We start from the raw sequence: 10,480 nt of genomic DNA on the forward strand, positions 1-10,480 counted from the left end.
CCTTCGCTTCTTCCTCCATCGCTCTTCCCTTTCCTCTCCGTACCGGCTCCTCTCCCGCCCCCAGCGCCTCGACAGCCCCTCCCGCGGGGCGCTTTTTCTCCCCTCACTTCTCCCGTGTCCTCCGCCCTCCACTCGTTTCTCCATCTTTTCCGCGCACTCCTGTCGCCCTTGGGCCCCTGGCTCCCGGCGCACCCTCCGCTTCCCTCCCCGCCCGGCCCTCGCTTGCGGGATCGAGCCCAGAGCCCGCGCCCCCGACCGCCGTCTCGGCGAGGCCCGCGCTGCCCGGCCTGCCAGGTCCCTCGGGGCTCGAGCTGGCCGCCCGGGGCCGGGGCCGGGCCGGGGCCGGGGCCGGGGTGGGCGGGCGGCCTGCCCCTTCCCTCCCGGTTCCGCCGCGGCCTCCCCCACCCCCGCTTTCCAGCGCCGGGAGCGAGTTTGTTTGTCCAGCGGCGGCCGCCGCAGCCCGAGCTGTTTGCCGAGCTTAGCGCGCCGCCTCGCAGCGCGGGCCCAATTAAGTCTCATTCATTATTCAGCGCCCAGCGGCCCGCGCCCCCCAGCCCGCGGCTCCCGCGTGGCTCTGGGGCCCCTCCCAGCTCTGGCCCCTCTGCGGGCCCTCAGGCGCCCTGGGCGAGCCGCGCTCCCTCCCCGGGCGGGGATCAAGGGTGCGGGGCCGGCCGTGCGGAGGACCCGAAGCACCACTCCGTCCGCTGCGGGGAGGAGAGCGGGGCGAGGGCCCCCGGGCCCACCGCAACCCCGAGTCAGGGCTGGGGGACCTTGGAGCTCCCAGGCTTTCCTCTAAGAGGAGGAAACAGGCCCAAGGAGCGGCGTGACTTGGCCAAGGTCGCGCCGCAGAGCCAGGATTGGAGCCCAGGGCACTGAAGGGAAGGCTCTCGCATCCCAGCTCCTTCCCAGCATCGAGGTGGGAGGAGGCCGACGACTCTGGGCTGCGGCCTCCCTGCCTCTCTGCTCTCCCGAGGGCGCGCCCCTCACCCTGTGTCCCATTTTGCTGCTGTTTCTGCCTGGAGCCCGTAGACCTCAGGATACAGCGGACTCGGGCTCCTGCTACATCTGGAGGCCCCCTCAGGCCTCAGGCTCAGGTCTAGATGTAATCTTCCCGATTGGCAGGCCCGGAGGCGGGCTAAGGAGGCAAACTCGGGGGCTGGGGGTCCCCTCTGAGGCCTCCCCGTGAGTGAAGTCAGCCTTAGAGGAATTGGGAAGTGGAGCCATCCAAGGCAGCCTGGAAAGACAACGGAGTAGGAAGAGAGCGCACCCTGAGCTGAGGGACAAGTCACCCTTTCGTTTGTAGGATTGGAAAAGGGCGATCAAAGGCCTCTTTCTGCGTTATAGCGAACCGCTCGGGGCTGCTTTGCCCCGGCAGCTGGACAAGGTGAGTCGGGGGACCCGCCCGGCCCCGCCCGGCCTTGAGCGGCAGCGCCACCTGGTGGCGGCGGTGCCGCGGTGCAGAGGCGCCTGCCCCCGTGAGCGAGGGGCGGGGCGGGGGGAGGCTGGATTCGCCCTGGAAGCCTTAAACCGAATTGGCCCCAAAGGGCGGGCGAGAGGATCCCGAGGCTGAAAGGTGATCCCGAGGAGGCCGAGGCGCGGGGGTGGGGGTGGGGGTGCTTAGGGAGGAGCCTGACCCTGACGGCCCCACTTCCGTGACACAGCAAACACAGAAAGACAAAGTCCATTGGGATGGAAGTGGGAGCCGAGTGAGAAGGGCCATTTTGCCTCTGTAGTCAAAGGAAATGCCTGGTGTGACGGGGTCTCGGAGCCGGGTACCCAGGTATGGCCGCGCACCCTGGGACTAGCTGGTGGACTGGCTGGTGGTCTCGAGGCCCACTCTACGTAGGGGGGAGATAGGGGCAGGCACACTTGGCATCTGGTGTTCATCCGGCCTCTTTGGAGAGACTCCAAGGCCGCCTTTGCTGGGTGCCAGGGGACGAGGTCAATAGGTTGGTTTTCCAGAGCTGTTTAAGTAGAGGGACCTCAAGACCTCTTCCAAGTTTGACTGATGGGAAGATTTTGTGGCTTGGAGAGATGGAAAGTCTGGAGAGGGGCTGAAACCTTGCCCATGTGTCTGAGGGCAGCCCATAGCGGGAGGTGAGGAATGCTGGGGAGGGACAGGAGATTTTTTTTTTTTTTTTTAAGATTTTATTTACTCATGAGAGACAGAGAGAGAGAGAGAGAAAGAGAGAAGAGAGAGAGAAAGAGGAACAGACACCAGCAGAGGGAGAAGCAGGCTCCATGCCGGGAGCCTGACATGGGACTCGATCCCGGGTCTCAAAGATCATGCCCTGGACCAAAGGCGGTGCTAAACTGCTGAGCCACCTGGGCTGCCCGGGACAGGGGACTTTCAAAATGTGTAGGAACTTTAGAAGAGCATTCTATTCACTCCTGTCCACTTCACTCCCCCATAAGGCATTCCAGGAGTTGGTGATCTGAAAAGCTGCTGCTTTTCTGTGCCTGTGCTGGGTTGTAAATCAAATGAAAGCATTTAAAAACATTTTTCTCGGGGATCCCTGGTGGCTCAGTGGTTTGGTGCCTGCCTTCCGCCCAGGGCGTGACCCTGGAGTCCTGGGATCATGTCCCAGGTCGGGCTCCCTGCATGGAGCCTGCTTCTCCCTCTGCCTGTGTCTCTGCCTCTCTCTCTCTGTCTCTCATGAATGAATAAATAAAATCTTAAAAAAAAAAAAACAAACAAAATAAAAACATTTTTCTCCCCTACATTTGGAGTTGCTATGCATGTAAAAAACAGGAACGAGATGCCAGACCAAAGAGAGAATCCACATTGCAGGAACAGTCAGGAAGATCTGCACTTGATTATCATTGGAAGGAGAAATGGTTTACTGGGTTGGGACCTGGATGTAGTCTTACTAATTGCTTTTTTTCTCTCTTAGGGTCTAAGGATGACTCTGACCATGACAGCCATGATTCTCGCAGAGGATCCCAGATTTCTGCATTCTGGGCAATGTCAAGTGCCTTTGAACTTGACCTGACACCCTTTCCCTAGAGGATGGCCAAGGGGCTCTTGGTGACCTATGCCCTCTGGGCTGTAGGGGGCCCTGCTGGGCTCCACCACCTGTACCTGGGGCGGGACAGTCATGCACTGCTCTGGATGCTTACCCTGGGGGGTGGTGGGGTGGGCTGGCTCTGGGAGTTCTGGAAGCTCCCAAGTTTTGTGGCTCAGGCCAACAGAACCCAGGGGCAGAGACAGAGCTCAGGAGGCAGGACACCCCCTCCAAGTCTTATTCGCTTTGTTGCCCAGATGATAGTGGGCATCTATTTTGGCCTGGTGGCTCTCATTAGCCTTTCTTTCATGGCCAACTTCTATATTGTGGGCCTCCCACTGGCAGTTGGCTTAGGGGTCTTGCTGGTGGCTGCTGTTGGCAACCAGACCTCAGACTTTAAGAATACTCTAGGGGCAGCATTTCTTACTTCTCCTATCTTCTATGGCCGCCCCATCGCCATCCTGCCCATTAGCTTGGCTGCCAGCATTACAGCCCAGAAGCATCGCCGCTATAAAGCTTCAGTTGGGTCGGAATCGCTCAGTGTTCGACTCTATCGCCTGGGCCTGGCTTACCTTGCTTTCACAGGCCCTCTAGCCTACAGTGTCTTTTGCAACACAGCTGCCACCCTCAGCTATGTGGCAGAAACCCTTGGCTCCTTCCTGAGTTGGTTCAGCTTCTTCCCCCTTGTTGGCCGCCTCACGGAGTCCGTCCTCCTTCTGCCTTACCGGATCTGGAGGCTGCTGGTGGGGGATCCTGGGTTCAGCAGCAGCTACTTCCAGGAGTGGGAGAAGCTCTATGAGTTTGTTAGCAGTTTTCAGGATGAGAAGCGTCAGCTGGCCTACCAGGTAAGGCTTCGTTCCCTCTCATTCCTGTCCAGGACAGCTCTGGGAGTCAAGCTAAGCCTCATTGGAGAGAATGCCCTTATGGGGAACTACCATTTTCACGGCTGGTGGGTCAGGCCCTAGAAGGGTGTCCTGGTTTCTTTGAGCTTCTGTGTGCAAAGGGTGAAGGCACAAAGGCTCCAATAGTGAGTGGGAAAAGGATACATTGTTTAATTTTTTTAAATATATTTTTTCTTTATTTATTTATGATAGTCACACAGAGAGAGAGAGAGAGGCAGAGACATAGGCAGAGGGAGAAGCAGGCTCCATGCACCGGGAGCCCGACGTGGGACTCAATCCCAGGTCTCCAGGATCGCGCCCTGGGCCAAAGGCAGGCGCCAAACCACTGCGCCACCCAGGGATCCCCCATTGTTTAATTTTTATTGAGATATATAAAGCATATAGGTTTTATGTATACATGTATGTAACCACCACTCAAATCAAAGTATAGAATATATCCAGCACAAAGAAGGTTGCCTTGTATAGTGACTCTATTCTGACTTCTGTTACCATAGATTAGTTTTTCCCGATCTTGAACCTCATATAAATGGAATCATTCCATATGTATCTTTTATGTCTGACTTCTTTATTTTTAAAATTAATTTATTTTATTTTTTAAAGTAGGCTCCATCCCTAACATGGGGCTTGAACTCACAACCCTGACATCAGGAATCACATGCTGCTTTCACATGCCCCATGTCTGGCTTCTTTCATTCAACATTGTGCTTGTGAGATTTATTCATACTGTTTCATGCACTATGAATAGAAACTGTTAAAACTATAAATTGTTTCCATTGTTGTATATTCATCCCATTGTATGAATATACTACACCTTATCTATCCACTCTGCTGTTAATGGACATTTGGGTTAGTTCCAATCTGGGACCATTCTGAATAAAGTTGCTGTGAACATTCTCATACATGTCTTTGGTGGATACATATGCTTATTTCTCTTGCAAGGAAGAGATCTTGTCAGGGATGTGAAATCCCAGGTTAGAAAATGGGCAGCTGTGATTCAAGGCTAGATGGAGAGCTAGCCCGTGTTTCAGAAGGCTGGAATTCTAATCTGAGGCTCTGGGCCTCTCTCTAGGCAAGTAGAAGCCAACTCCAGAGATAGAACAGTCTGATTTAGCAAGGAAGTGGGGAGAAGCCCAGGTGCTCTGAAACTTATGGAATTCTAACTTGTCAGATTCTGTTTCCCTAAGGTTTTGAATCTCTCTGAGGGGGCAACGGATGAAGAAATACATGGACGATACCGAGAGCTTGTGAAGATCTGGCACCCTGACCACAACCGGCACCGGACTGAGGAGGCTCAGAGGCATTTCCTGGAGATTCAGGCTGCCTATGAAGTCCTGAGTCAGCCCAGAAAGCTCAGGGGATCCTGAAGGTGAGAAGAAATTTCCCTTTGGGGATGGACTCTTCCTGGCAGAGCCAGGCAGCTTGTCCCAGCTCAGCTTTGTCCATGTGGGTCATCCCAATAGCGTTAAAGAAACTGCTTGCAGTGGGGATGAGAAAAACTTAAAGGAGTAAGAAAGCTATTGTGGTAGAAGAGTGTGTTTATGTTGTGAATTTCTGAATTCTCATTATTGTATTCCTGACAGTTTCTTCTTAATATCAGATAGTGGGATGAAAGGCATATTATAAAACTAATAAAATATCTTTTGGAGAATATACTACCGTGCCCCACCCTGGTACATTGATGAGTTTTGTTTTCTTTCTTTCTTTCTTTCTTTCTTTCTTTCTTTCTTTCTTTCTCTTTCTTTCTTCTTTTATGCAAAGCATTGAGTTAGGAGATTGAAGGGAAAATATGAAGGTTCTAGTATATCATAAGTTGTACTGTAGCAGTAGGGATTTGATCTATCCTGTAGATTACCAATGGGTAAGAGGGGTCAAATTTTAAAATTTCAGAAAAAGGGGATCCCTGGGTGGCGCAGCGGTTTGGCGCCTGCCTTTGGCCCAGGGCGCGATCCTGGAGACCCGGGATCGAATCCCACATCAGGCTCCCGGTGCATGGAGCCTGCTTCTCCCTCTGCCTATGTCTCTGCCTCTCTCTCTCTCTCTGTGACTATCATAAATAAAAAAATAGAAAAAAAAAAAAAAAAAAAAAAAAATTTAAAATTTCAGAAAAATATCTTAATTCCATTTATAGGAGAGCTTTACTAGAAGCTATGCTTTTCCCAAGAAGGAACAAGCTGCTGTGTGTGTGTGGGGTTGTACCCCCATCACAAATTCTTCTGCTTGATAAAGTCTTGTAGACTCAGATTTCTTTGAGAGTCCTCAGATTTTATATGGGTGGTTGGACTGGCTGAATTCTCAGGTGTCCCCAAAACTTTTTTTTTTTTAAAGATTGTATTGATTTATTCATGAGAGACACACAGAGAGAGGCAGAGACATAGGCAGAGGGAGAAGCAGGCTCCATGTAGGAAGCCCGATGTAGGACTCGATCCTGGAACTCCGGGATCACGCCCTGAGCTGAAGGCAGACGCTCAACCACTGAGCCACCCAGGTGTCCCCAGGTATTCCCAAAACTTGGGGTATGACTCTGGACTACATACTTTGCTGCCTAGGAGCTTTCCATCTGGTGGGGGATATAACATACACAGGTATCAAAGCTTGCCTCCTTCAGTGTTTTGAACCAAGTGTCAAGAAGTATAAATAGAATGCACTGGAACATTAGAGAAAGGATAGATGAAATTATTTTATAGGGACTTATGGAAAAATTCATGATTTTATATCTCATGTGCCTTTATGGGGACTTTAGGGAAACCCTAGGGAACTAGCAGCTTGAGCATCTCAACAGGGTCTTATTTCATTCCTATGTAACCAGCCAAGTGTGGAAGAAACAGTCTAGGATCTACAGGAGCATGATGTTAAAATTATATACCTTTACTCCAGCTTTCTTGCTCTTTTGTGTTTGTGTACATCCTTAAAGCTTTTTTATTTTCCTGGAAATTAACTCTGAGGATGTATATATTTTTTTAAAAAGTAGAATTATTTTGGCTAACATTCCTTGCAGATTAAAATGAAGTATGTTCAGACCAATTGAGAAGAATTAAATTTGTAGATTTTTTTCTTTGTATTCATATATTAAAAAAATTAAAAAATTTTTGCCAATGGATTTATAAGATCAAGTTAACTTTTATACCTTTTTAAAGTTCCTCAAATTGATATATACTTCTTCTGAAAAACACTAATAATTTGTCAGATTATCACATGGAATTTTAATGAGGCACTTTCTAGGCTATTGATTGCTAACTTATTATCATGATATGTAGTATTATTTCTGCAAAATGTAAATATATTAAAAATAGTCTATTAGGAAAAAGAGACAAAAGAATGATTAAGGGTTTTACTTGATTTGGAAAATTATTTTACTGTTCTCAAATTTTGTTATTAGCTTTTGTTACAAAAATATGACTGTATTTTAATTTATTCAAATAGGAGCTATCGAGCAGTTTTTGTTGTTTCAACATGACCAACTACAATAAATCTCTTTAAATGTGTGTATTGGTGCTTTTTGGTTTTTTGAGGCTAGGTTCCAATAAGTGATAATGTAGGGTCAAACAGAATGTATATTTTATTTTATTTTTATTTTTAAAGATTTTATTTATTCATTTGAGAGAGAGAGAGAGAGAGAGCACAGGAACAGAGGGAGGGGCAGAGGGAGAAGCAGACTCCCCGATGAGTGCAGAGCCCAACCTGAGGCTTGATCCCAGGACCCTGAGTTCATGACCTGGGCTGATCAGACGCTTAACCGACTAAGCTACCCAGGCACCCCAAGAATGTATAGTTTAAATTTTCATTGATACTGTATCAAGTTACTTCTAGAAAAGATTATAGCAATTTACGCTTCCACCAGCAGTGTAAGAAACTGGCCCTTGTAACTGGAATGGACTGTTATCACTCTTAAATTTTTGCCAAGATGATAGGTGAGGAATAGTATTTCATGACTTTAATTGCCTTTCCCTGATTCATTGTAACGTTCTCTTTTCAAAATTTTCTCAGGTACTTGCATTCCTTCTTCAGTGAATGCCTTAACATATTATCTCTCTCTTTTTTTAAAAAAATTATGTTCCTACTTGTCTTTATGAAATCTATTTTTTTTGAAATCTATTTTTTAAAGACTTTATTTATTCATGAGACACACACACGCACACACACAGAAAGAGAGAGAGAGAGAGAGAGAGAGAGAGAGGCAGAGACACAGGCAGAGAGAGAAGCAGGTTCCATGCAGGGAAGCCTGACATGGGACTCCATCCCAGGTCTCCAGGATCAGGCCCTGGGCTGAAGGGGGCGTTAAACTGCTGAGCCACCTGGGCTGGTCTGAAATCTATTTTGTTGGTATTCTTGCTTGTTAGGAATCTTAACCCTTGTCATAGGTGTTATAGATATTTTCCCCCAATCTATGATTTGTCTTCTGACTTTAAGCATAGGTTTTAGAATCAGAAGGATTAGTATTAGGATGAATCTAGTTTCATGATTTTCTAGCCGCTTGTGTTCCTGGGTTCTTTAGTCTCTGCGAGCCTTAGTTTCCCCTTAAAATTAAGATAATAGGGATCCCTGGGTGGCTCAGCAGTTTAGCATCTGCCTTTGGCCTAGGGCCTGATCCTGGAGTCCCGGGATCAGGTCCCACGTCGGGCTCCCTGCATCGATCAGGTCCCACGTCGGGCTCCCTGCATGGAGCCTGCTTCTCCCTCTGCCTGTGTCTCTGTCTCTCTCTCTCTCTGTGTCTCTCATGAATAAATAAATAAATAAATAAAATATTTTTTAAAAAATTAAGATAATAGTACGTATTATTTTTGTAATTAAGTAGACTCCATGCCCAGTGTGGCGCTTGAACTCATGACCCTGAAATTAAGAGTTGCATGCTCTACCCACTGAGCTAGACTGGAGCTCCCTATAGTACATGCTTTTTTTTCTTCCAAGATTTTATTTAAATTCAAGTTAAACAGTAGTATATAATTTTAAAGGATTGCTGGGATAAAGAAGCTGCGATATGTAGAGTGAGGAAATACAACTTTAATAGAACCCTTTCCCCTTTCCAGCCCATGTAAGGAAAGAGAATTTGAGTGTCTAAGGAGCTAACTGGTATGGAATGAAGATTCTACTTATAAGGCTAAATTTTCTTAGAGTGTTAGTGTATTTTCTATTTTAAAAAAATTTTCCTCTTGATTTTCTGCATATCATTGTAATGCTTACAGATAACCATTAGAAAGAAGTAAATAGGAATGGTGGATTGTGTTGTGGTGGTAGGGTTGCCAGTGGTCCCTCTTCCTCACCCATTCCTTCATAGACTCTCTCTTGTTTTATAATTAAGAACAATTTCAGCCTTTTTTTAAAAAATATTTTATTTATTTATTCATGAGAGACAGGGAGAGAGAGAGAGAGAAAGGCAGAGACATAGGCAGAGGGAGAGGGAGAAGCAGGCTCCCCACAGGGAGCCCGATGTGGGACTCAATCGCAGGACCTGGGATCACACTCTGCTGACGGCAGACGCTCAACTGCTGAGCCACCCAGGTGTCCCCAATTCCAGTCTTTTTAAGCTGGTTTATGGGATACCAGGGAAGTGGTTTGGGTTTGGCTGTTCTTAGGCTATAGTTTTAAAATGGGGCAGAGCTCGGGATGCCTGGGTGGCTCAGCAGTTGAGCATCTGCCTTTGGCTCAAGGTGTGATCCCGGGGTCCTGGGATGGAGTCCGACATCAGGCTCCCTGCATGAAGCCTGCTTCTCCCTCTGCCTGTGTCTCTGCCTCTCTCTCTGTGTCTCTCATGAATAAATAAATAAAATCTTAAAAAAATAAATTAAATCTTTAAAAATAAATAAATTAAATAAAACGGGACAGAGCTCATATGGGCCAGTTGTGATAGCAGAAGTCCTCAGAATGAGACAACTCTTAAGGTAAGATGAATCTCTGAATATGGGTTGGAAAACTGCTTGTAAAATGGCCCTTTTCACCTACAGATTATCCTTGCAGAAATCTCTTGTCATCCTTTGGTAGATTCATTTTGATTAGGGAGGCTATTCCCTGACATCTGGAGTCTCAGTCCTCTGCAGAACAGAGAAGTATTTATACTTTCTGAGATGCTACAGCATGGTGATCTCACACCTAACTCTTAGCCAAGCCACACTGGTCACTTTAGTGTGGACTGGTTTCGTACAGGAGAAATTTCTGTGGGTATGGGCTGGGGCACTCGGTGAGAAGTGAAAAAGAGGTTAAAAAACGTTTACCTCTTAGTATTTGTTAAACCATATTTGGATTTCATTTTCCTTCTTGTCCTGGCCTGTAAACAGGTACTGAAATTGAGTTCTTACCAAGATTAAACTACCTGCACCTCCCCCCTCCCCCTATCCCGGGACATCTGTTCATATACGTAATAGCCAATGGTGTAGCACAGCTATTTCTGAAAGAAAGAAATGACATCAAATCATGTGAATTGAGAACTTCTGGAAGGGAATTCTGCTTTGCCACCAACCCCAGGACATTATTTTTTTTTAAAGATTTTATTTATTTATTCATAGACAGAGACAGAGAGAGAGAGAGAGAGAGACAGGCAGAGGGAGAAGCAGGCTCCACGCAGGGAGCCTGATGTGGGAC

At 47.7% G+C, this 10,480-nt stretch overlaps 1 protein-coding gene across 5 annotated transcripts; it reads left to right on the plus strand.

Annotated features, from left to right (window-relative positions):
• The first annotated feature begins 695 nt into the window (after window positions 1-695).
• On the plus strand, window positions 696-5,559 carry DNAJC22 (DnaJ heat shock protein family (Hsp40) member C22). 5 transcript variants are annotated; one of them, XM_038577561.1, is made up of 4 exons: window positions 696-1,384; window positions 1,662-1,780; window positions 2,895-3,850; window positions 5,076-5,210. In XM_038577561.1, the coding sequence occupies exons 3-4, from the start codon at window positions 3,011-3,013 to the stop codon at window positions 5,088-5,090; spliced, it is 855 nt and encodes a 284-aa protein (XP_038433489.1). In that variant the 5' UTR covers window positions 696-1,384; window positions 1,662-1,780; window positions 2,895-3,010; the 3' UTR covers window positions 5,091-5,210. The 5 variants fall into 5 exon arrangements, with proteins under 5 accessions (XP_038433489.1, XP_038433488.1, XP_038433485.1 ...); XM_038577557.1 differs by having other exon boundaries at window positions 710-1,384; window positions 5,092-5,559; XM_038577558.1 differs by lacking the exon at window positions 696-1,384 and adding an exon at window positions 1,490-1,573 and having other exon boundaries at window positions 5,092-5,559.
• Window positions 5,560-10,480: the final 4,921 nt, after the last annotated feature.

Source organism: Canis lupus, chromosome 27, assembly GCF_011100685.1.
Source record: "Canis lupus familiaris isolate Mischka breed German Shepherd chromosome 27, alternate assembly UU_Cfam_GSD_1.0, whole genome shotgun sequence".
In the NCBI taxonomy this organism is placed as follows: Eukaryota; Metazoa; Chordata; class Mammalia; order Carnivora; family Canidae; genus Canis; species Canis lupus.